Source organism: Schistocerca piceifrons, chromosome 4 (genome assembly GCF_021461385.2).
Source record: "Schistocerca piceifrons isolate TAMUIC-IGC-003096 chromosome 4, iqSchPice1.1, whole genome shotgun sequence".
In the NCBI taxonomy this organism is placed as follows: Eukaryota; Metazoa; Arthropoda; class Insecta; order Orthoptera; family Acrididae; genus Schistocerca; species Schistocerca piceifrons.
In genome coordinates, this window is record NC_060141.1 from 376,447,862 (window position 1) to 376,475,626 (window position 27,765).

The 27,765-nt window shown below is 38.4% G+C and overlaps 1 protein-coding gene across 2 annotated transcripts in view; it reads right to left on the bottom strand.

The window, feature by feature from the left end:
* Positions 1 to 27,765, bottom strand: part of LOC124795350 (phosphatidylserine synthase 2-like) — a 232,675-nt gene that overhangs the window by 98,507 nt on the left and 106,403 nt on the right. For both annotated transcript variants that reach the window (XR_007016680.1, XM_047259338.1), the window contains exon 8: positions 22,270 to 22,415. Coding sequence is in view for 1 of the 2 variants with exons in the window: in XM_047259338.1 (XP_047115294.1) it covers positions 22,270 to 22,415 (146 nt within the window). In the remaining variant the exon portion in view is untranslated. The remainder of the gene's footprint in view (positions 1 to 22,269; positions 22,416 to 27,765) is intronic.

Below are 27,765 nucleotides of genomic sequence, written 5' to 3' on the forward strand. Positions count from 1 at the left end.
GACACCAAGAGAGTACAGGCCATGAGACTTGTTATGGATTTTTGCACCTGTGTGGAAAGTAGAACTATTGCAAAAGTTACTCAAGTGCTACTCTGGGTAGTATCGTATCCTTCGTCATTTGTCATATGTCACATAAGAAGTCAAGGATGAAGGCCCTTCACTCAAAAGGCAAAAGAACGGAGACATCATACATGTCCTCTTTATAAAGCCCAACTACCATCCTGAGGTGAAAATCGACAATTGAGGGCTTCTTGTTCAAGGAAATTGAAGACGCTCTCGACGATCATGAAGCTTCGATGGGAGGGGCTCCTTCTAGTGCTTGTCATAATGAAAAGGATGTGACAACATGACCACAATGGGAAGATCTGCCAGTGCTGCCATACCGAGGACCACTGACAAGATCTACATCCAAGGTGCTGAAGTCAGCTCAATGACATCTTCTGAAACAGCAGGTCACTGTTTCTCCAGAAGAGGGAGTAATTCCGCGAGCTATGCGGCATGCTGTGTGGTGTAGTGGTTAGTGATGCTGGCTGGCATGATGGAGGTCACCATTTCGCACCCAACTAACAGCAATTATTTGTCACTTCATATTTATCATTTCTGGAAGGTTCTCAAATTTCATGTTTTTACAGGGCGTGGCAGAACCAGTTAAGCAGTTTTGAGGAGTTATACAAAAGAAATCAGTGGACACAGAGAAAAAAGTTTTCATTTTTGAAGTTAGTGGTTCATATCATTTTATATTCATTCACTGTTGAAAATGATGCTCTCAAGGTGGTTGCCGTTAGCAGCAATAGACTTCTGGAGAACATTTCTGAAGTTATGAACAGCTCATTTGTACATATCATCGGGTATGGTATTCACTTCTTCAATAATCTGCTCCTTTAGCTTTGTTAGGGTGTGAGAGTAGATGTAAACACCTTATCCTTCACATGCCACCAACGAAAGGAGTCACATTATGTTCAAATCTGGTGACTGTGTAGGCAAATCTGCTGACTGTGTAAGCCACCCCACATCACTCCTCAATAAGACCAGACATCCAGGAAACATTTTACTCACAACATTAAATGAATTTTGGCCTCTGTGAGCTATAGCACCATCATCTTCAAGTCTCCAATCCCTCATCTTCAGTAATCTCTTCCATTCTGGGCTACAGAAAATTTTGCAATATTGAAACAAAGTACAGAATTCATGGTCATACCTTCCTCCACAAACTGTTATAAGGCACACCACACCACTAGTTTACAGGAATGTTGTGGTCTTTCATGAATAATTCTGATGTTATTTTCAGCCCAGTAGTGAAAATTTTATTTATTCACACTCCCACTGAGACACTGAAGAAAGCTGTTTCCAGAGGGATGCACAAGCATTTGCTCACATAGGTTTGGCAGTTGGCATAGTTTGCTGGGCTCAATTCATGAACCATCATTATTTTGAAGGGCTGGAAATTCAAGTTGAAATGCAGAATCCTCCTCAAATTGTGGTCTGAAATCCCCAATGCAACAGCATGCCTCTGAGCAGTACATCCTTGGTGATTGCTCAAGTTAGTGTACTGATGGACCTGTGTCAGCCATGTTTCTCTCTTCTTAGTGTGTTGTTATTTTCCTTCAACTGTTGAATCCAGGACCAAATTGTGTTCACATTAGGAACGGCATTGTTGTGTGTAATGTTGAACCATCACTGAAAAACTCTTTGCGGCACAATTACAGATCAGCTGCTTTCAAAATATGCAGACGTGGCAAAGCCCTAACATTCTCTGGTCCACACCATGTTGGCTACTGAAATGAGTCACTGAGGGTTTGGGGAGACCATGTGCAATTTTCTGCCACCATCACTGCCTGGGCAGTTATCTCTTGAAATTGTTTAGTCGTTCTTGCTACACCCTGCACATCGTGAAACATTCAACTTTTTATAAGAAGCAACACTACCCATCCAGGAGTTTATTTCTGTTCTGGTTGCACATTAGTGTTTATAAAAAACAATGCTTTCAGTGCTAAGTGTTGCACTTCATTGTTGACATTGCTTTGGATAAGGATATGAATCTGGTTTTGACATGATGTTGTTCTTGTGATCTTCAGTCCTGAGACTGGTTTGATGCAGCTCTCCATGCTACTCTATCCTGTGCAAGCTTCTTCATCTCCCAGTACCTACTGCAGCCTACATCCTTCTGAATCTGCTTAGTGTATTCATCTCTTGGTCTCCCTCTACGATTTTTACCCTCCACGCTGCCCTCCAATACTAAATTTGTGATCCCTTGATGCCTCAGAACATGTCCTACCAACCGACCCATTCTTCTAGTCAACTTGTGCCACAAACTCCTCTTCTCCCCAATTTTGACATGAGAGTATCAAAACAGCACTGTGTGTGATCAAAATCAGTGATAACAAAGTATTCATTGTTAAATAATTTAAAAATTTACAAAAGAGGAACACTGAAAATTGTAATGAAAACTAGGCAAAAAGGCCACAATTCAGTTACAAAAAATGCCTTTCCAGGAGTTGCAAAATCCAACACCATATAACAGAGATCAAACCAGAAACACTCTACACATCAGACACACTTACTCTCACACACAAAACATTAAATAACTATTAGAAGTTAAAAAATATACAATTTTGAAAAAAAAAGGTCTTGAGGCCAAGAATAAAAGCTGGTACACATCATCCAAAACTCCAATGCAGAAATCTACAGGTAAAACCCTAAAATGCAGTTACTGTGTGTGTGTGTGTGTGTGTGTGTGTGTGTGTGTGTGTGTGTGTGAACAGTAGTTTGCAGTGTGTACATGTAGATGTAGACAAAGAAGTGCCCCAGGGAAGTGTGATATGACTGTTACTTTTTCTATACACATAAGTGATCTAGCAGACAGGCTGTGCAGCAATCTGCATTTGTTTGCTGATGATGCTGTGGTGTACAGGAAGATGTCAAATATAAGTGTCCTTAAATTGATGCAAGTTGATCTAGACAAAATTTCTAGCTGGTGAGATAAATGGCAGCTGGATCTTAATGTAGAAAAATGAAAGTTGATGTGGATGAGTAGGAGAAAAAAAAATTCGTAATGTTTGGGTACAGCATTAGCAGTATCGTGCTTGACAGAGTCACATCATTTAAACAAATGGGCATAACATAGTGAAGAGGTATGAAATGCAGTGAGCATATGAGGACTGTGATAGGGCAGGCAAATGGTCAACTTTGGTTCATGGGAGAATTGTAGGAAAATGTGGTTCATCTGTAAAGGAGATTGCATACAGGATGCTAGTGTGACATATGCCTGAGTACTGCTCGAGTGTTTGGAATTCACACCAGGTCAGATTGAAAGAAGACGTACAATCAATTCAGAGGCCGAACTGCTACATTTGTTATCGGTAGGTTCGATCAGCATGTAAGTGTTACAGATATGCTTCAAGAGCTCAAGCGGGAATCCCTAGAGGAAAGAAGAGATTCATTCTGAAGAACATTAAAACTGAGAAAGTTTATAGAACTGGCATTTGTGGCTGACTACAGAACGATCCTACTGCCACCAACATACATTTCACGTAGGGAACATGAAGCGAGAAATTAGGGTTCATGTGGAGACATACAGACAGTCATTTTTCGCTTGCTGTATCTGTGAGTGGAACAGGGTACCATGCAGCATATGGTGTCTTGCAGAGTGTGTACGTATGTAGATGTATAACTAAAATCCAGCTCATGGGGCACACAGAAATAATTGACTAAAGAAAGGAATAGACATTACGGTCTAATTTCCTGTCAATAACAGGGTTATCATGTAAAGTACCATCTTCCACAATACAAATCGTGTCTTACCACCACACCACCTCACCCAGTAAGAGGAGGATGAGATTAGTGTTTAACATCCCGTCGACAACGAGGTCATTAGAGACGGAGCACAAGCTCGGATTAGGGAAGGATGGGGAAGGAAACTGGCCGTGCCCTTTCGAAGGAACCATCCCGGCATTTGCCTGAAGTGATCTAGGGAAATCACGGAAAACCTAAATCAGGATGGCCGGACGCGGGAATGAACTGTCGTCCTCCCGAATGCGAGTCCAGTGTGCTAACCACTGCGTCACCCAGTAAGAAATGGATAGAAACAAGATAACCCGTCAGATCCACTCACTCTTGAAAAACAATATTACTAGACCCACCTGGTACTGACAAACACAAAAATACCTTAAAGAATAATGATCACTGAATTTACAAGACCAAGACGCAATGAATAGAGTCATACAAACACGGGATTTTGAGGAATAAGGGAAAAGGCCTACATAAAGTGTCATGGGCAGAGCTATGGAAACATATTCACTTCATACACATGTAAAAACTCTGGGTTAAAATGAAGGGCAACAAATTCTAATTTTGCACAGACTGAAGTGATACATTTGTGACCGAAAAAAAGGAGAAGAAGATATCACAAGGAGAGGAAAGTAAAAGAAATATGTGAGAAAGAACAACAAATGCCAAATAAACAGAGTGAAGGGAGCATTCTCAGTGTGTGTGGTGGTGGTGGTGTTGTTGTTATTGGGAGGAAGTAACAAAACTGCTTACAATGCATGCTCTGATGAAGGAAATAGCATCAATGATGGAAATCTCCATCAGCCACAGATATCCACTTAAAAATGAATTTATCAGAAGGGTGCTTATTGAACTTCTTCATGCATATCTGTGCAATGTTTCTTGATGTATAACACATGAAAGTAGCCCAAATAATAAACTTGCTGAGCAATCAGATATTTTTGTATGTGTGTCCAAATAAAAAATAAAGTAATTTGCCGTATTCCCAAAATAACACTAATACATAATGTTAGTTTCTGTGACACACACACATTACCACCATCTCTGGGAAGAAAAGGATGAGCTGAACACAAAAATGGTATTCTACAACCGACTACACTAATGGCTGCAAGATCCACAGCAAAATATGACAGCACAAGTTAGGGCTTCACTTCTAAGCAGTTGTGTATTATAATATTGAAAAGGAAAACACTTCAGGCGACACATGAAGATGGCCTAAGAAGCTGAAAGCTGGTTCATGATTAAATAAATATAATATTAAAAAGGAAAAAAAACTTCCTAATGTGGTGCAAAATTAAATTTATTTGGTCATGAACTGGATTTTGGCTTCTCAGGCCACCTTCAGGTGACAACTGAATGTCGCAAACACAGATAAATGTGATGTGTGACTTACATTGATAATATTTGTACAGAAGATACAAAAATGACAAAGTGTTTACATAGGAAAACATTACAATGATTATGTTAACTAAAAAAGGGTGCAAACAAAATTTTTATGTGAGGATACATTTAACAAATGATGAGAAATGTGATGAATTTACACTTTGAATTTAGTATTTGTAATGAAAACTTAACAAAGAGGAACATGGAAATTGAGTCTGCTCATTTAGGCTGGCATTCTGTGTCATGTGTTTGTTGATTTTCATTATTTCCAGTAGTGTCAGCTCTATGGTTTTCTCGACAGAATGTAAAACTTCACATTCTACCACATATGAATGATTTTCTACAGAAAGATGGTCAGCAAAGGTCAAATCTTTCTTCCTTAATTGCCAGCTTCTCTGGTGTTAACATAGCCTAATTGTCAAAGATCTGTTAGACTGACCAATACACACTTTTTCACAATGCTTGCAAGTGATTTTACAGGTTGGCAATTATTGAACTATATGAAATACAATTGTCATAACTTCTGAATGGTTTGTGTTAGGACATTCAAACTGCATGGTTGGCCACAGGCCATGTTGGGAATTAGTGTGAGCATGTATGGTCTGGTTTAGTGATGTAGCCTACTTTCATTTGGATGGATTCATCAATAAACAAAACTGACACATTTAGGGGACTGAGAATCTTAATTTCACGATCGAGAAGTCTCTTCACCCTCAATGGGTGGCTGTGTGGTGTGCAATGTCCAGTCACGAAATGATCGGTGCGATATTTGGTTTTGGAAGATGACTTTATCCTCATTATCCAAAGTTGCCCTAACTTTGTCAAGATGTGGTTCATGCAAGGCGGAGCTCAACCCCATCAAAGCAGGAGAGTGTTTGACGTCTTGGAGGAGCACTTTAGGGACCACATTCTGCCTTTACAGGACCCAGAGGCCACTGGTATAGACCTCTATTGGCCACCATATTCTCTGGGTCTGAACACCTGTTACTCCTTTTTGTGGGGCTATACTAAAGAGACTAGGTGTACAGCAATAGCCCCAAAACCATTGCTGAGTTGAAAACAGCCACTCAGCAGGTCATTAACAGCACTGACGTTCCGATACTTCAGCGGGTCATGCAGAATTTCGCTATTCATCTGCGCCACATCATTGCCAATGATGGCAGGCTTACTGAACACATCATATCCTAAATCCGAACATCTGTAGTGATGTTTACATGTTGAACACAGTGTGTGTTCATCATAGTTTGTTACTAATTTACGATTTTTTTTTCATATAGCTCAATAATTGTCACCATGTACATACACTAGTCTGTGCCAAGGGTTGCAATTTGTCTTTACTATTGCATAAAATTTTTGTTATGTTATTGGTATTATAAAATACAGGACTGTGCTTGTAAGACTTTAACTTTCTTGCAAGATTGTCTCAAATGTTGCCAATGTACGGAATTTTGCACGAGGCTTTGAAACTATGGAGTGACTGCAGTTGGGCTGCGTACAGAAGTGGTGTAATTTTATTATTTTTCTTTATTCGTAGAGTACTGTCAACCAGAACAAAGCTATAGCCATTGGTGGAAGCTATTTGTTTGACAGTTAGTAGTCTTGTCAGAAAGACTGATATGGATAATGGGACAGATATGAGGCGATGCACCATCGAATGGCTGCGTGGATGCTGGGAGCTTGCAGGGATCATCATATCAGTAGTTATGTTTCTTCTGTAAATACGAGATACTTGTTTTGTTGCACTAATACCTATATCAAGGTCCAAGAAATTTATAGAAGAATCTCCAAGCTCCATTGTAAACTGAATTGTGAGTTTAAATGCTGTAGTTGGTTGGTTGGTCGGTTTGGGGAAGGAGACCAGACAGCGTGGTCATCGGTCTCATCGGATTAGGAAGGATTGGGAAGGAAGTCGGCCGTGCCCTTTCAGAGGAACCATCCCGGCATTTGCCTGGAGTGATTGAGGGAAATCACGGAAAACCTAAATCAGAATGGCCGGACGCGGGATTGAACTGTCGTCCTCCCGAATGCGAGTCCAGTGTCTAACCACTGCGCCACCCCGCTCGGTCAAAATGCTGTAGTAATGTATTTAACTGTCTAGTGGTACTGCTCCACACACACACACACACAGCAATTCATCGACATATCTGAACCAGTACTTAATTTTACAATTCAATGGCTCTTTCTGTAAGAAAATTTATTTGAAATTGACCACAAAAATTTCAGATAGTATAGGACTAAGACGTGAACCCATAGCTAGGCCATCAGACTGACTATAATACTTCCTTTGTTCAAAAGAACTAAACAGCTCGATTTATTCGCTTGACAATTACATTGCTGAAGATTATATTCCTTTTAAACTTGCTTTATGTACTGATTTCATTGCGTAAGAGTTTGTCACTAGAAGCAGCAGTAGCTTTTAAATCATGGGCTACTAAATGTTTTTTTAGAAGCATCATCACCTATCATGAGCACGAGATCCAGTTTTAGCACATCTAGCTGTTTTTCAGAAACCATGCGTGATGGAGCATATTTAATACCTTTATTTAACACTTTGAGCTAATCCTCAGTAACTGGTACATTTGATAAGTTTGTTATCTGATGAGCAAACAGTTGTTTACGGGCAGGTGTTCTCAGTGGTTTATATTTTGTTAACTGCAACAGTTTTTCTTCTTGGCAGAGATACATTTGGTGAACAGTTGCATTTACATCTTCATGCATATCATGATCTAAACTGCTGAAATTGCATGGCTGTGTGACGGTCGTAATAAGCAAGTGACAAACTTTTAAATGTGAACTTATGTTATCACATATTCTGTACCAGCTTCATATTGTCCACATTCGCTCACTGATGTGGATAGCTCTCATTGGAGCTGATAAATTACACTTTGATTTAATGCTGACATTAACACAGAATGGTGTATATAAAATCAGTTGCAAGTGAAAAAGTGCATACTGGCCCATCAGACAGAGCTGTGGGAATTGGGCTATGTGAACATGAGAGAAGCAGGTGATTAAGGAACAAAGATTTGACTTTTGATGATATCTTATAGCAGAAAACCAACTGTTCATATGATGTAGAAAGTGATGTTTTACAATTTGTCAAGAAAAACAGAAAGATGACCCTACTGGAAATCAACAAACACATGATGCAGAATGCCCACCCTAGTATTAAATGATCAGATTGAATTTCCATTTTCTCCTTTGGTAAATTAAGTTTTTTTACAAATACTGGATTCAAACTGTAAATTTATAATATTTCTCATCATTTATTAAATGTATCTCCACACAAAAACTTTTTTTGCCTCTATTTTTTAGTTAATGTAATTACTGTAATGTTTTCCTATGTAAACACTGTCATTTCCCTATCTTCTGTGCAAATAGTATCTGTGTTGTACACTATGTTTATCTATGTTTGTAACATTCAGTTGTCACCTGAAGATGGTCTGAGAAGTCAAAAGCTGGTTCGTAATCAAATAAATATAATTTTGCACAGCATTATGAAGTTTTTTCCTTTTTAATATTATTATCATGTTCCACTATGCACAAATGAAAATTTAACAAATGAAATAAATATAATGTTGCAGAACATTAGGAAGTCCTCTTTTTTTTTCCAATTTTATCATCACGTTCTGCCAAGCACTGACAGAAAATTCAACTAAAATTACTTTAATACACTCTAATGAATCACAACACCTAATAGGCACCAGTGTGAAAAATGTACATAATATACAACTGTACATAAAATAAGAAAAATCCAACCACTCCCCTAAAGCAGACTGACATGTGGCACATAGATAAACATAACAGAAAACAGTATTCACACTAGCTTTTAGGCTCTTACTCTTTTTGTAGCAAAATAAGAAAAACACACACACACACACACACACACACACACACACACACACACACACAGACACACAGGGACAAAGAATCCAGTGAAATTTTTTAAAGTGCTTTATCTGAAAACTACCTTGAGCAGTTAAACAGAGAACCAACTCGTGGCGATAACATATTAGACCTTCTGGTGACAAACAGACCCAAACTATTTGAAACAGTTAACACAGAACAGGGAATCAGCGATCATAAAGCAGTTATTGCATCGATGATTTCAGCCGTAAATAGAAATATTAAAAAAGGTAGGAAGATTTTTCTGTTTAGCAAAAGTGACAAAAAGCAGATTACAGAGTACCTGACGGCTCAACACAAAAGTTTTGTCTCAAGTACAGATAGTGTTGAGGATCAGTGGACAAAGTTCAAAACAATCGTACAATATGCGTTAGATGAGTATGTGCCAAGCAAGATCGTAAGAGATGGAAAAGAGCCACCGTGGTACAACAACCGAGTTAGAAAACTTCTGCGGAAGCAAAAGGAACTTCACAAAAAACATAAACATAGCCAAAGCCTTGCAGACAAACAAAACTTACACGAAGCAAAATGTAGTGTGAGGAGGGCTATGCGGGAGGTGTTCAATGAATTCAAAAGTAAAGTTCTATGTACTAACTTGGCAGAAAATCCTAAGAAATTTTGGTCTTATGTCAAAGCAGTAGGTGGATCAAAACAAAATGTCCAGACACTCTGTGACCAAAATGGTACTGAAACAGAGGATGACAGACTAAAGGTCGAAATGCTAAATGTCTTTTTCCAAAGCTGTTTCACAGAGGAAGACTGCACTGTAGTTCCTTCTCTAGATTGTCGCACAGATGACAAAATGGTAGATATCAAAATAGACGACAGAGGGATAGAGAAATAATTAAAATCGCTCAAAAGAGGAAAGGCCGCTGGACCTGATGGGATACCAGTTCGATTTTACACAGAGTACGCGAAGGAACTTGCCCCCCTTCTTGCAGCAGTGTACTGTAGGTCTCTAGAAGAACGTAGCGTTCCAAAGGATTGGAAAAGGACAGAGGTCATCCCTATTTTCAAGAAGGGACGTCGAACAGATGTGCAGAACTGTAGACCTATATCTCTAACGTCGATCAGTTGTAGATTTTTGGAACATGTACTATGTTTGAGTATAATGACTTTTCTGGAGACTAGAAATCTACTCTGTAGGAATCAGCATGGGTTTCGAAAAAGACGGTCGTGTGAAACCCAGCTCGCGCTATTCGTCCACGAGACTCAGAGGGCCATAGACACGGGTTCACAGGTAGATGCCGTGTTTCTTGACTTACGCAAGGCGTTCAATACAGTTCCCCACAGTCGTTTAATGAACAAAGTAAGAGCGTATGGACTATCAGACCAATTTTGTGATTGGATTGAAGAGTTCCTAGATAACAGAACGCAGCATGTCATTCTCAATGGAGAGAAGTCTTTCGAAGTGAGAGTGATTTCAGGTGTGCCGCAGGGGAGTGTCATAGGACCGTTGCTATTCACAATATACATAAATGACCTTGTGGATGACATCGGAAGTTCACTGAGGCTTTTTGCAGATGATGCTGTGGTGTATCGAGAGGTTGTAACAATGGAAAATTGTACTGAAACACAGGAGGATCCGCAGCGAATTGACGCATGGTGCAGGGAATGGCAATTGAATCTCAATGCAGACAAGTGTAATGTGCTGCGAATACATAGAAAGATAGATCCCTTATCATTTAGCTACAAAATAGCAGGTCAGCAACTGGAAGCAGTTAATTCCATAAATTATCTGGGAGTACGCATTAGGAGTGATTTAAAATGGAATGATCATATAAAGTTGATCGTCGGTAAAGCAGATGCCAGACTGAGATTCATTGGAAGAATCCTAAGGAAATGCAATCCGAAAACAAAGGAAGTAGGTTACAGTACGCTTGTTTGCCCACTGCTTGAATACTGTTCAGCAGTGTGGGATCCGTACCAGATAGGGTTGATTGAAGAGATAGAGAAGATCCAACGGAGAGCAGCGCGCTTTGTTACAGGATCATTTAGTAATTGCAAAAGCGTTACAGAGATGATAGATAAACTCCAGTGGAAGACTCTGCAGGAGAGACACTCAGTAACTGGGTACGGGTTTTTGTTGAAGTTTCGAGAACATAACTTCACTGAAGAGTCAAGCAGTATATTGCTCCCTTGTACGTATATCTCGCGAAGAGACCATGAGGATAAAATCAGAGAGATTAGAGCCCACACAGAAGCATACCGACAATCCTTCTTTCCACGAACAATACGAGACTGGAATAGAAGGGAGAACCGATAGAGGTACTCAGGGTACCCTCCGCCACACACCGTCAGGTGGCTTGCGGATTATGGATGTAGATGTAGATTCTGCTACGATAAACAAATGTACAGTGTGCCTAGCAGATGACACGTAGGGCTGGCTATGAAAGCTGGAAAAATTTCATTTTCACAAACCTATTACATACTTTGTATTACTTAGAAGGAAAATATTCATTAGGTATTCTACTTTTATGGTGACGCATCTCTGTTATACAGACAAGTCATTCCAAAGTAGAAGAGCAAAACTAGCCTTCAGTTTTTACTTAATGAGAGTCCTCCAATTATTTTTCAATGTCAAAACTGTTTTAGCCTAATAAGGCATATGCCATGTGATCCACAAGCTTCATGAGAAAATTTTTTGTTTTGTTTTAGCTGATGACATCATTTTGTACTCTAAAATACAGATTTGCAGTCATACTGATGTACATCATTTTCTGGTTAACTTCAGATGAGTGCAGTATGAGCTGAACTGCATGAGCGGCTTAGTTACTTAGTTGGATGCGTGTTCCATTGATCAATTGCACAGTACGGTAGCCGTTATGATGTGGAACGTGTCGAGGGCATCCTGTTCAGCTCAGTGTTAACATGCCTTACAGCAGTGTTTACCCAGGGCTGATCATGGTGCTGAAAGACCTCCACAAACCCCACATTTGTGTGTTCAGTTTCTGCTCCTATTTTATCCAAGTCTTGCCTAATACTGTATCTTGGATTCATAGCCAGGCTGTTTCCTGCTCCCCAACTATAATTACCTGATGTTCCTTCTCAAAGTCCCTGCATAGCTGATCTAAGTTTTCTGTCACCTGGCTAAGGCTAGCACTTGGTTTCACAATACTTGTGACCTAGTACACTGCACCTAATTTCTCCTGAAGCTGCTGGCCCACGCCCCTCCCTTGGCTGCTGCCTATAAGCAGAATTCTTCTTTTCCTATTCTGGTTTGATCCCGATCTGCCTTTTTTCTTTAAGCTAATATTCTGCTTCAACCTACTCTCAACTACATCTGGATGAGCCCCTTCCTCCACTACAGATAGCAAGCCAAACTGATTTACTAATTGAATTACTGGAGTTTTTTCAAGCGTTCCCCTTTTTCGCCCTTTGCTTGCTACCTTTTCCCAGTTCCCAGTCTCTTTTTCCTCCCTTTGTTCTCCTCTTCAAATCAGTGACTACATGTACATAAGATCCACAGAGAAGAAACTGTCGTGAAATATTCCATGATTCAATAATGAAATACATTTATGCCACAAACTACTTCACTATAAACAAACAGAAAACAGATCACAAACCAAATAATCTAATGATCTAAGTGTGATACTGAATACACTGTTTCTTTGCAAGGACCAAGAGAGGACCAACACATAGAGGTCTTGGAAAGCGCCATACACAGAGCGTCAGAAACAAGTGAATGAAAGAGAATGAACTCACAAACCATGTAGCCAGTAGTGAGAGATCAAACTGATTAAAATTTACAATACAATACAATCAAATCTCTTCCACTCTACTAGAAGGAGAAGACAACACACAGAACATTTATGACAAAGTAACAATGAGAAACAAAGCACCAAACTTGTAGAATAAACATCAGTACTGCAGCAGATGAACGAGGGTGATCAATAGGATTGGGGTCATGTGACCAGATGCACAACATAAGCCACCTCATATCCATACGGTGTTCTTTATATCATTCTGACATAATTTGACTGTGTTGGTTTAGCATCCTCTCTTGTTAAAAATGCATGTCACATACAGGGTGCTGTAAATAACCACACAGAGCCACATGTGCAGACAGTAGGTTGTAACGTTCCCTGGCAGCACACACACACACACACACACACACACACACACACACACACACACACACACTGTTAATGAACTGAAATGACATTTAATTGTACTATGTGCGCCGCTATGAAGTGGTTCGTATGTGCTGTAATTGTTTAACAAAAAATATTGTTCAATTTTGTATAAAGGACGTTGGTGGTTGTTGTAATATTTTCTGTAATAATATTCTCGATGTATTTATGATTGTAATATTTCTATACTCATAATGTAATTACGAAATATGTTAATATCTGGGATGAAAATATGTAAAATATAGCCACAGAGGAAAATGATGTTGTAAGATTACAAAGAGATAGTCATAATCAGCAATAGTATAAATAGCACTACATAATGTGCATTCTTTGTTGTCTTCTTCGAGAGCTGAGAGAGAGAGGAACCTGTGACGTAGCATTATATGAATGAGTAGACTTCTTTTGTCTGTATCTATCTTTAGCCGCCATTAGAGGAGGAATTATAAAGGTGTGCAATTTTAATTATTGTTATGGTCTAAATACACTATAATTTATCAAAATTGTGTATTGGTGTTGCTGGGCTGTGCCGCGAGCGAACGATTTGCAGTGGCGGCTCATTTAAAAAATTGTTCCGCTATAAAATTAACCAAACCTGTAAATCGGGAGCAGGTAAAATTAGCAGTGAATTACGAAATATTTTTCTTTTACAGCGATCCTGAGGCTGACTGAATTTATTACTGGTATTACATTTGTGCATTCATAGGCGGATAATTAACATTGAAGTTGTTTATCTGTTGGTTCTTTCAATTTCTAAAGCAAATAACTTAAACGTATAGTGAAGTGTGTTTTGTCAATGATAATTAAACGTTCAGGTCGGCTTGGCAATATTTAACCATTTTATGCTAACAGAGACAGTCTTGTGTTCCATAGCTAACGTCGGGAAAGAATTCAGTAAATATTTAAAAACCCACTGCATCTAGAAAATATGTTCCAAGGCCGAAATATGTAAAAAATTTAATTTAAATAATTTTCAAAGTCAGTCAGTTTGAATTTATCAGCATGAGAGGGTTGCTAAAGTTCACGTAATATTAAATGTGCTTAATTCTGTCTAAACGAATTTTTATTACCACACGTAAAAAAAGGGGTTCTGCAACAAAGTTCGTACTGAAAGAGTAAATAACAAAAATATTTAAAGCCATTTCTTCCCCATTTTCATCCATTCATTTAATAATTTTTTTTTTTCTCATTAAAAGGTCCACTACCAATTGCTGGCAAAAGACGATGGCAGATGTGTCAAGGGGGATGGACCCATTTCATTCCATGAAATCATATGAGGTAGAAGAGTACCTCCACCACCTGCCTGAAAGATAATCTGTTGGCAGGATTCATCACTATATGTGGTTTCCAATACAGTCATACACCATCACCAGTAAGTATCAATATGACCACAACTTATCAGTCCAGGTAAACTTCAAGTGTCCAATGTCAGTGCTTCTGTACCCATGCTAATCTCTGTGCCTTATGAGACGTGGCAAGCAAATGTAGATACATAGGGGTGGTCAGTTCAGTATCACATAGTGGGGTCTTGGTTCTGGATGATCTGGCTGATCACAGGCAGCTGTCGTTATCAGTGCTAGTGTCCAGTATTGTAATGGGGAGTGATACTTCACTGTAGCCAGTCTATCTGTCATTGCCATATGCAATACTTGATGATGACCTCTTTTATCAATATGCTGTTTGGCTACAGCAGCTGACACTCCTAGTGATGGTTTCCCCCAAATGATGGTTCTTCTGATACATTTTTGACACAGTAGCACATGACAAGCTCTGTGCCTGAATCTCTGAATTTCTCTACAAATGCATGATCTGCCCGTAATGAAATGCACAGATATTGCGCATATTGTTTATCGTGTGCTTGACTGCACACAAATTGGTAATACAATTTCTGATATTATCCCAGTCAAGTGACATGCTGAACTAACCCGTTATGCCATGGCAACAGGAACAAAGCATTCTCTTTACTCCTGCTCCTGCTGCTGCTCCCCCTCTCCCTACCCCTGTCCACACACAACGGCAGTTGGCTCTGTCTCAATAGATCAGTATTTTATACACGACCTTATGGAGAAGATGCAGCATACTACTAGAAAATTCAACTCTAGATCAATTGTTTGTTAAGTGCAGAAACAGTTGTTTGAAAATAATAGAACTACCATAATGCTGGGCACATACATTTACAATGAAGAACACAATGTGTTTATACACAGTTAGGTTTATGTTGAACTGGTGGTACTGCACACAAGGACTAGAATTTCTGTGTACAAACTGTTTTTATACAACTGACAAGGCATAATAAAGTGCTGTAACAGAGACATAATGAAAGATACTAGAAACAATTTTAAAGCTTGACTGTCCTAAGCATCTTCCATAGCATTAACTTCTGCATTCTACTGTTTTAGTCAGGCAACCTGATAGTACAACTTTGTCATTTCTTCACTGTCTGTGCACAAAAATCTGTCTCCTAAGCTATATTTCTCTTGTTATTTCTGGCTACATGTTCCCATTGTTGTTGAAGAAAATATACATCCAATCATGCCAAGATCAAATGCTAATAATTTGTCTATAACATGCATTTACTAATAACTGAAAATGCAGAAATTAACACAATTAAATTATTGTGATGGCGATGATGGTGGTAGTAGTGATGATGCAATCATAGCAGTGGTAAATGATAATACTAAATAATGTAGATTTTTCAGAAACTGAAGTAGTGAACAGATTCATGGAATAAATATAACTAACATCTTATGAATATAATAGAGGGAAACTTTCCATGTGTATGTTTGTGTTTGTTTGTGTGTCTATCGACCTGCCAGCGCTTTCATTCGGTAAGTCACATCATCTTTGTTTTTAGATATAACTAACATCTTATTTGGACTGATGGCACAGAGACTACAAATAAATTCAATACCATGGATAACAGCTAAACATACAAATCTTTGTAAAGAAATCTACAAGGTTCCTACAATGTGATACTTGTAGAGTCAATCCCTCACATATGTTACATAAACATTACAGAAAGACTTTGAAAGTAAGTAGTTTAGTGAAAGAGACCACTCACCGAATAGCTGAAGCATTGAGTCATCGACAGGCAGGCACAAAAACGAAGGAAAACTTGCTAGCTTTCAGAATGAATACTTTGATGAGCCAGATTAAAATTCACACACATGTACACACAGTGAAGCCCTACTTTTATACTTCTCAAGAGACTTCAAAAAATGGTGAAATATGAAGTAAAATGTAAAATGTGGGAAATAACTTTTTAAGTGGTAGTAGTTATGTATTGGATCCGCCCTCGCATTGTCATAGTTTATTTTGATATCGGTACATAATAGACATGAAAATACTTGTTAGAGACTTGTTTATTATCCAATAAAGGTTTCCTGAATTTCCTACTATGTTTACCCGCTGATGTAAATGGAACTAGTTAACTGTCTGGGAAGTAGAAACACTTTACTTAATCTCATTCACCACAATCGATGTTTCGGAAAGGTCTGCAATTGTGTCATTCATTATCTAACTAATGAAATGCTGCATCACTTATGTATTTTTTGATGCTTAGAAAGGCGTTTTCCTTGAATTTATTCCTACTGTCAAGTGCAAATTTTTACATAGGTATTTTGTGTGATGGTTGCATATGTGATGGTCTGCATCTCTTGCTATCTAGGTGCCATACAAATAGGTACTGCGAGAGCACGCGCACACAAGGTTTTTGTGTGAAACATCACAAAAAAAAAAAAAAATGCGCAGGTGTCAACTAGCGCTACACAAGTGTCCAAACAACAAAACACATGAAATGTGATTTTCAGCCATCATGACGAGAGCAACAGTCATGAAGTTGCACATGTGCAGTAGAGACTAAAAACTTTTCATTGGTCATTACTCGAATGAATGTAGTTACTCCCATCAGTCACTATGCCAATTAGGGGTTGGCAGCAGAAGGAAATAAAGTACGAATTGTACCAACTCTTACCAATTCATATCTTTTGATTAGAGTGTCATAGTTTCAAGAAACTTAAATGTATAACGATTGTAAACACCGCTTAAAGACCAACGCCATGCCTGTGTCATTTTATATCAATTACATCAGTTTTCTCTCCATGAACACTGTTTCATAAAACATAAATTCTGGGAAAATTGTGTGTGTGTGTACGCGTGCGCGCATTAACATGTTTTGTTTTGTATGTGTATTTTACTCTAGCTCATCAAAGGATTTATTCCGAAAGCTAGAAGTTTTCTTTCTCTTTTGTGTGTGTTTGTTGACAACTCAATGCTTTTGATATTCAGTGAAAGGTCCCCTTTACTCCTAAATTATTTACATTCTGTCAGAACTTTCCTTATGGTATTAGTAGTTTAAGAGATTTAGAACTACGATAACCAAATTCTGAAACTGAAGACACAAAGGGATTAAAAGAGAAGGCACTGATAGTTTTGGATGTAAGAAAACAGACATTTGTCTAACTCACACATAATCCTCAGGTATGCTGTGTTTTTTTACTCTCTGCCTTGTGTCCTATTACTCTGACCACCATTTTAATTAAAGCTAACTTGTCAGCTATGATGTACACTAATTTCTTTATCCCTCTCTCTTGACACTTTGTAAAGAGTGACCGAAAGCTTTTATATCGCCTTTCACAGCTCTTAGTGCTCCTCAGTTTTCATTGCCAGTCATTATCACCGCCCGGAAAAAAAAAAAAAACTTCCATCAGATATTTACATATTTTTACTGAGTGTACAGCATACTTATTGACACTTGCACAGTCTAACCAACTAAAAATGAACAAAAATGGAAGAAAGCAGCTGTTACATCACCTTATTATGACATTCCACTATATTTTTTTTTATTATGAGCCCACATAAAAATTCACACAATGCAACATGCAAGAGAAGGAGAAGAGGATAGAACTGGATCTGATCATAGAGAAATAACACATAATCACATTTCTGTAAGGTTACTACATGCCGTTCTTTCTCGGAGGGATATACAACTCAAGCTTATAATCATTCTTCAGAAGTCAGAAGTTTCTACTGACATATGCAAGTGTCCAATACTAACAAGAAATCATTTTACATTACGAAAAGATTCTTTGGTGTTCACTTGCAGAAAATCATTGGCGTGCTATTTATAAACTGGCCATGTTTAACTCTACTATTCAATGCTCGTTTTGAAAAAAAACATTAGTGTAATAAAATCACATGTTCATTAATTATTTTTTACAATAAAGAATACTGAAATCTTAATGAGCATTAGTTTTTCAAGACAAATTTGTTAATGGTGTTCTGTTTGCTACGTGTTTTGACTGCCAATCTTTTTGATGTTATCTCTCATTCTTCCATTAACCAACCAATTTTCTTCTCTTAACTAATTTTTTATTTAATCACTCAACCACCTTGTGTTGTTTCCTAATATCACCAGCTGAGCTATGTCTTCTGTATGTCCTTGCCTGACCAACATTCCCACCTTAAATATGTACTTACTGCCTTTGTTCTTACCTGACAACCTTCCAAAATATTTAATGGCTTACTCCTGCTTTATCGATTTATAGTAGCATGTATTCTTCATTGTTTTAGAACCACTTACTATTTCCAGTTCTGATGATGTGCATGGCTACTACACGCCTGTGTACCTTACTCTAGCAACAGGGTAGTGTCTTACAGCATAGCATTCCTGATACACTCAGTGAGTATAAAGGAATACATCCTAAAATAGTGCTGTCCCAGGTGATGCTTATTTAGTATGCATTTTTCTTGTTACGGGTGAATTGTGCACTTCTTGCACATTCAATACTGCCTCTAGTCTCACTGCAGCTGTTTTACTCTCTTCTTTTTTTATTTTACAACAGCAGGTGTAAGTGAACTAAATGCAGCTGTGAAATTCTGCTTCATCCTCAAGAAAAAGTCACAAAACTGTTGTGATGTTGAAACCAGCTTAGACGGATGATATATGAAAAAAAAAAATTAACCCTGTGGTGCATGAATTTCACTGCAGTGGACAGCTTTCAATGGTTACTTTTCTGGTATTTTCAATCAGTCATGAGGCTGCAAATGCATGTAGGGCACAACATTAGCAGGAAGTGCCCACTGCAGTTGACTGTGTGCATTTGCCTGATAGAAAACACTGAAGAAGCAACCATTACCAACTGTGCACTGTAGTGGACACTATGTGCCAGAGGGTTAATCTTACAAAAATGGCAACTTCGACAAGTCTTATCCCGGACACTATTAATTTCTAAGACAGACAAAAAGTCTACTAAATTTGTGGAGTATGCTTGAAGACCAACAACTGATTATGAACACATGACAGAGTTAACTGGCTTGTCTTCACATTTAGTTCAGCAAATTTTAATCAAAGATCTGGGAATGAGAAGGGTCATTGCTAAATCTGTGCCTTGGCTTCTAACTCAACTACAAACATAAAGTTGAGTACACGCAAGCTGTACTTTGAAAGAACAGCTCCAAATTGAGCCAGAATTTTTCCACAAGTTCATTAATGGTGACCACTCTCAGCAGTTATGATTCTGAAACCAAACAACAATCAAAATAGACAACATCATTGTCACCTAACAAAAAATGGCTTGCTAAATGTCAGGAGAATGTTCATTTGGTTTTGTGAAGTCACACTATGTAAAGTTATTAGTGCTTCATACCTGTACCATTAATAGTGTCTCAAGAAACTCATACCTTTTAACTGTGCTCTCAAAAATCACAATACAAACACTGTCCAGTTCTTGCAAGTAATATAATGTACCAAATACTTTTTCTCAGTATTCAAACATAAGCTACAAATTAATTAAATGTGTCTTGAGGATAGCAAGTATGTATTTTGTTTAGGTTTTGCATAGAATGATAACAAAATAGATCTTTGGTTATAAAAACGTTCTTTCAGTATCACTGAATCACTCTGCAGTACATGACCACAAGTGCATTAGCCAACCTCCTACATTATTAAGCAGCTACTAAAAGGAGTAAAATGCAGTTGGACCAAATAATATGAATACCTCATTTCTGAAGCTTGATTTCTGTCATATCTAGAATGGAATGGTAATGAGGGCTTTTGAAATAATTTTGAAAGACTATATTCAATGGTGCAGGTGTTGCTCATCCACTTACATGAGTGAAAGAAATCCTGTTTCAATTCTATGCTTCACATTATGTTCTTCACACAGGGTAATTGTAATTAAACTTTTGCTACTTGAAAAGGGCCCCCATGAAAAACGAGTGATCATAAAACAATGAAACATTGTAGAAACCTCTGTAAGAACACACAGAAGAGAAATAATGAATAAACAATTGAAAGAGACATTTTAATTTCCACATGACAAGGCAATATTTATTGATTGTGTACCATATTTACTTTCCAGGTTACAAATGTTGCTCAATCTGATGACTATCTGCATCCATGAAACCCTGTAACTGCACTGGACACACCATTTCACAATTCTTTGCACCACTTTTTGCACGGTGACTATGGAAAGTTAATCTGTCATGACACAGCTCGAGCACTGCTTGAAGATCACACACTGCATCCAGAATTCTCAGCTATGCCAAAAATAACTTCAACAATTTGTGATGCAATAGCCCATCGGCCTCTCCCAGGAGCAATTCACAAATCACCCGTTAATTTGAATTTCCAAGTCACGTTCTTCAACCCTGTGCAGAAAGAGGACCACTAAAACTTTATGAGTGAAACCACGCTTACCTTCCCCAGACCTATGTTGACTGTGCAGAACTGTAATGCACACTGATGCTTGTATTTCAATCCTACATTGCTGTTCCAGTACCAGCACATAACGACAAGTAATGACATGAACACTACTAACAACACAACCACTGGAGTGCACAGCGTGAATATCATTCCTATAAAGTTGATTATCCATATGGTAAATAATTATCCATCTACACTGGCTCAAGCAAGGAAAGTTCCATTATAACCATCCTGAACATTGACACATTCTCCAGTAGGGAACAGCAAAAAGGAGAATAAATCGACCAAAAGTTTCATTGCTCTGCAGCCCAAATGCTGTATTCTTTGCACTAGTGAATCCTATTCTTTGAAATCACCTGATTTACAAGAAGTGTGGCAAAAGCACTTCAACCACAAATCCTTTGTTTGTGCAGCTGCTGCCACTCTAGTGTTATTTACAGTGTGTGCACTAGATTGATTTAAGCTCAGCAATCACATTTCTATTCCTCTTTAATTCCCCATTGTCTGTATTATTACATCTACCTTCTTGACCACTGTCATGTTTAGCAAGTAAAAGTTTTCCTAGAAACTCTGTATGCTCACATAAAACTCAATACATTGGCTCTAAATACTGCTGGTAAACACAAGTACAGTGCTAAAAATATATAAACTCATTACACCTCATTTGGGCAATGGGAGCACCAACTGCATCACCATACACTTTACAAGGACATGCCCATCATAGCAGTTTAGCTGGAAACAAACTCCTTTGCTTACACAGAACTATCAAAAGTCAAAACAGATTTGGAATATCAGAGGCAAAAACAACCTATTTCAATGTAAAAACAACAAATTACAATAACAATGAAGAGGAATGAGTTGGTTTCTGACTGGAGACATATTTTGCTTTTGTGGACTCTACAGATTATGTAGTGCACTCTGATTGGGATCTGCTATTATTGTTAATTCGAGAGAGAGAGAGAGAGAGAGAGAGAGAGAGAGAGAGAGAGAGAGAGAGAGAGAGACTCTGTGTGTGTGTGTGTGTGTGTGTGTGTGTGTGTGTGTGTGTGTGTGTGGATAACTGGATATCTTGTCTCTGTTTTTACTTCAGGCTTTCTGTGCCTATGTCCAAGTTCTTCTAATTTAATGGCATACATACTTGTTGCAGAATTCCACGCATATCTGCTACAAACTTAAATGAGGCTGTAAACCACAAACTAATCTCAGATTATACATTTTCAGCAGAGCATACAGCCTATCCATTTTTAACAAAAGGTTTACACAGAAATGAACTCATGGGAAAAAAATATTCGTCACACAAGTACATGTAACTGCAGTTAGAAACTGCTTTAAAAAAATGTAACAGCTATATGCACTCACGGATCATCCAAATACTGGAAGACTTCCCGCATTGATACAGCACCCCAAAGTAATATGAAAAACAAGCGTACAAGGTTAAAGTAGTGTTCTGGTGGAATCCACATCACAAACTTCAAGTAAAACGTATTCAGTTCTGCAACGAGGAACTGAAAAAGATGAAAAAAGATTAAATGTTAGTTAAATTTGCAGTATTCATTTTAAATCATCACAAAGGAAAGTCTATACTAAGTTTATTTACAGGAGGAAGTAGTGGATGGAATTCTCATGTGAAACACCAATTTTCAATTTTATGCTACTTCTGTGACTTTCATGTCACTGTTGCAGCTTCGTACTTCAAAGGTCTTCGCAAACCTGACTTAACTTAGAGAAAAAAAATAGGTTCTCACTAGAAAAAAAACCTTATATTAGTGAGCTTTATTAGCCATTAATCCACACAGGCAGTCCTGAAAAATGATGCCAACAAAAAAGAGAACTTTCAGCGATATACAAACAGTACACACACTCTCAAAATAAACAACACAAGGTACAAATATTAGAATACTTAACAATCTACTTAAAAAGGTGTTAATAAAAAGCTAAGCACACACAGAAAAACCTAAGAAATATACTAGAAGATAATCAGACTGACTGACATTTTTTTAATTGCTGTCTTTAAGACAATGAAGGCCTGCTGGAATGTTATGTGACAGTCGTCCTCTGAGGTCATCTACATATTGCTAGCACAGTAGTAATGACATCACGCTACATTAAGCTCCCTACTGTATGATCCCTGACAAAGAAATGTAGGAAGTGAAGCATATTTTGCGAGACAGAAATGAGTGAATAAGTGACAGATCTCATAAATGTTTTCTGCACTGTGTATAAACTGAACAGAAAACATGCATATTTTTCTCTACCCGCATGTTATTGCCAGTTTATGCAACATGCAATATCTTCACTCAGAAAAGAGGGGTCAGACTGTAATGTAACAAACATATCACAAACATATACAACTTACATTGTCCTCTTATTATTAGATTAGTGTCTTCAGAATTTTGATTGTGTTGAAAACATTAACAACAGCATCCATACTAACATTCATTAACAGAAGAATGTCTCATTTTCATATGTAGCTAACAGTAAATTCCTTGTATTGTGTCGGGGAATAGTGTTATGTAACAACATTACTGTCCAACAGTCCTATAATGTTAGCACTGGGTGACAAACATACAGGTTTTGTATAAAAAGTACATGGAAAAGTTTTGGAAAAATGGATTTATTCAAGACACTGGTACAATGACTTAAAATTCTTCGAAGTACAGCTCTTGAGTGTTGAAACACTTTTGCCAGCAGCTTTTCCACAACTTTAAGGCTACCTGATAGGTGGATTCCGAAAGGATCTTAAGAGTATGGGTGCAAGATTCCGTGACAGCACTCAGGGTCCCCATAGTGATGTGTAGTCAGCTGGTGCCAAGTTGGGACTGTAAGGGGATTGGGGAATCATCGTGATGCTGTTTATCATCAGGCGGTTGGTCACCTTGGAGCATACATGGCTGGGTGCATTGTTGTGATGCAGTTTCCAATTTCTGGCAATGGCTGGCCTCTCCCGGTTGACACTCCTCTTGTCTTCTTAGCACTTCTAGGTAAAAAGCACCATCCACAGTCTGCCCTTCACGTACAAATTTGTAGTGGATCACTCACGTAGCATCAGAGAAAACAATGGCATTGCTTTCACTCTGGATCTGCTCATTCAAGCCCTTTTCAGATGAGGCGATGGAGCAGTGTGCCATTCGGAACTTTGCTGCTTTGTTTCCAGGTCGTATTTCAACGTCCAAGTTTTGTCTCCCAAGATTATGTTGTCCAAAAAGCCTGGGTCTTCAACAAATTACGAAAGATCTTCACAAGCAGACACTGGCCTCTGTTTTTGGTCGTATGTCAAGACCGTAGGGACAAGTTTAGCAGAGATTTTTCGCATCACCAAATCTTCAGTGATAATGGTGTGTACTATCTTATCAATGACAACTGCATCTGCAACGATGCACACACTTAACTTATAGTATGAATTCAGTTCTTCAAGCACACCGAGCACATTGCTGTCAGTTCTAGGTGTCAATGTCTGTCCGGCATGGGGCTCGTACTCCACACTCTCTCGGCTGTCTTTGAAGGGCTTGTTGTTGTTGTTGTTGTTGTTGTTGTTGTTGTGGTCTTCAGTCCTGAGACTGGTTTGATGCAGCTCTCCATGCTACTCTATCCTGTGCAAGCTTCTTCATCTCCCAGTACCTACTGCAACCTACATCCTTCTGAATCTCCTTGGTGTATTCGTCTCTTGGTCTCCCTCTATGACAATTAAAAAATTTCAGTTTGTGAGATGCTTTCATAGTTGAACACTTGGCAAATCATGGCCGATGTCTCCATATCTGATTTCCCAGACCAACACAAAATTTGATGGTGTACTGCCGTTCAATCGTTCACTGCATTTTGCACTTGCACCAATTAACTTGACAAGGTTCCACTAAAAACACCATCTCTCCTCAATGAACACTTGCATGTGACTGGTGATTGGTGTATTTTGAAGGCCATACCTCTCCCATCATTGAACATGAATGGTTATAGTGCAGTGCACTGTACAGTCAGGTCAGGAAAAAATTGTTCCCGATACTTTTTATACAGACTCTGTGTGTTCTGAAAGATGGCTTATTTTGTAAGGCAATAGTCAGGTCTAGTGGTATAGTGTGTGTCACCGAGCGAGGTGGCGCAGTGGCTAGCACACTGGACTCGCATTCGGGAGGACGACAGTTCAATCCCGCATTTGGCCATCCTGCTTTAGGTTTTCCGTAATTTCTCTAACTCACTCCAGGCGCAAATGCCGGGATGGATCCTTTGAAAGGGCATGGCCAACTTCCTTCCCTAATCCGATGAGACCGATGACCTCGCTGTTTGGTCTCTTCCCCCAAACAACCCAACCCCAACCCTTGAAGACAGAATATAGTGTGTGTCTGAAAACTGAGCGGTTGTGGGATCAAATCCCAGTCATATGACAGAAACTTTTCTGTCTGCCTCTAAGCAACCTTTTACTCTTCAATAAAATTAACTGTGAATATTTGCCATGAACAACATGTTATTCGAATTGCATCATAAACTGTACGTCCACTTTCCCTGGTAGGATTACTGGGGTAGGTTCAGGACATGTAACTCGCCAAAGAGGTGTTCAATCGAAAGGCTTGCCACACAAAATTATGTAAGACAAAAACAGTAATATGTTTTCCTTCACGGATACGATTGTTAACTAAGCACTCCATTAGGAAAGTAGTTTAGAAACTTTTAATGTGATCACAACAGTAAGAGGAACAAACATATTTGATTAGTCCATTATAAGCTGATATGTAAATAGACATTATACTGAAGTGACACTTCAAAGCAAAAGTTTATGGTCTGCAAAGTGAGAAGTAACCACATGAAAAGGGAAGCTATTGTTATTATTACTTTGAGTAATTATTACCAAGTAACTAGGAGCCAAATATAGGGTTCATTGATGTAACCTGTGATTGAGGCTTTTTAGGGAAAGACCACAGTACAGTACACCATATATTACCTGGGGTTGCAGACAACAGTCTGAACTGTAATCCCAATATACATCTCTAGATGACACCAGAAACATTTCTGAGAATACTTCTCATACTAATGTGAAGATTGTGTCACACTTTCTGTGCTGTAATAAGTGTTGATTGTTCTTTGGGAAATATTAACACAGAGCTGGAGAGTTGCTCAGGAGAATGGGTTTTTCATTTGGTAGCATAAAAAGTGATATAGTCTGCATCTGCGTATTCTTGTACGACAATACTTACATGCGTCACTGCTACATCCAGTCTTACAATAATAGTATCAATAATATTGAAGCAATTTTCCATATTTTCACTACACCTGTTTTAAGGTAAATTCTTCCGACAGACAGAGCTGCAGAGTAAGTGTACCTACAGTTGAAACCTAATAGCAAAGCATAAAACTGCAAGTTGGACAAAATCTTGGATCTCAAAGAATTCTCATTTAGTGTGTTCAGTAAACATATATAAAAGCTGAAAGAAAATGTATGAACTGCTAACATGAAATGGAAGAACATATGCAATGTCAGCTGATACGTTGTGCTTATAAGAATATCATGTGTAAATCACTGATGTTAACACACACATCTAGATGGACACGAGGTAATGTCACATTACAGCAGAAGTACTGAAGAAAATGGGGAAACACCTGTATACACGCAACCCTTACATGGGGTCCAAGCCCAGAAAAATAATATACACAGAGTTTAGAAGCTCTTTTATAGCTGTGTCAGTATAGCCGATCTGGAAACACACAAGTTATTAGCAGTGACTGTTCACAGGTCTCCATCAGGAAATATCCAGCTCTGCATTATTTCTCACACTAATGTTTCCAGCAAAATGAATTGAAGGTCATGGTGCAATGGGCATTGTTTTTAGGACCAAAAACTTTGTGATTTAAATGTGTTGGCTATAATAAGTAGTTTATGTGACAATTATGGTCACATGGAAATGAAGAATATCATGTGTAAATTCCCCAACCATGCCACAGTCATAGGGGATTGCTGTAGTTGGGAGAGAAATGTACTTAGAACAAGAAGCAGGGACAAAGAATCTTGCAATGCTATATTAAATGTTTTTCTTGAAATTTATTTAAATCACTGATTAATGATGAATAAAAAGTTAAGCAAGGTACAAACTCATAGGGCTATTCTAAATGATTCATTTGTTTTCAGAGTTCTATATTTTACAAAGTATTATACTACTGATGCATGAATAGAACCATAAACTCACTGAGTTTGCATTGTACACACCAGTGTAATAATACAGCGTCTTCACAAAATGGTGAGAAAGCAAGAAAAGAGTTTTTGTGTGTTCAGTGATGAAGCAACCTGCCATTTATCTGGAAAAGGTAAATCAGCACAATGTGAGAGTGTGGGCCACTGTAAAACCTCACAAAATTTTGGCACATGAACAAGATTCACCGAAGGTTAATTTTTTCTGTGTAATGTCACAGGTGAAGCTGTACTGCTTGTTTTTCTTATGTGACAGGCACTTCTTATCTTGATATGTTGAACTTTCCAACAAGATGGGGCACCCCCTCATCGCAACAACGATGTATCCCTACCTATACAATGAGCATTGGATTGGCATAGTGGTGAAGGTGGTGTGGCTCTGTTCCTTGGCCCCCAAGGTCTCCTGACCTAACATTTTGTGACTTTTTCCTATGGGGGGTCCTTCAAGGACCATGTTTACGTACCTCCACTGCCAAGAACACTGGAACAGCTATGAGAACACGTTAATGGTCCTCTGATGGCCACTGATATGATGATGTTACGTAAGGTATGGAATGAACTTCATTATCACTTGCAAGTGTGTTGTGTGACCAGAGGGGCACTCCGAGTCATTTGTAGAGTGCAAAATGCAAACTTGGTGGGTTTACAGTTTTATTCATGCATCAATTTGTACATGTAATACT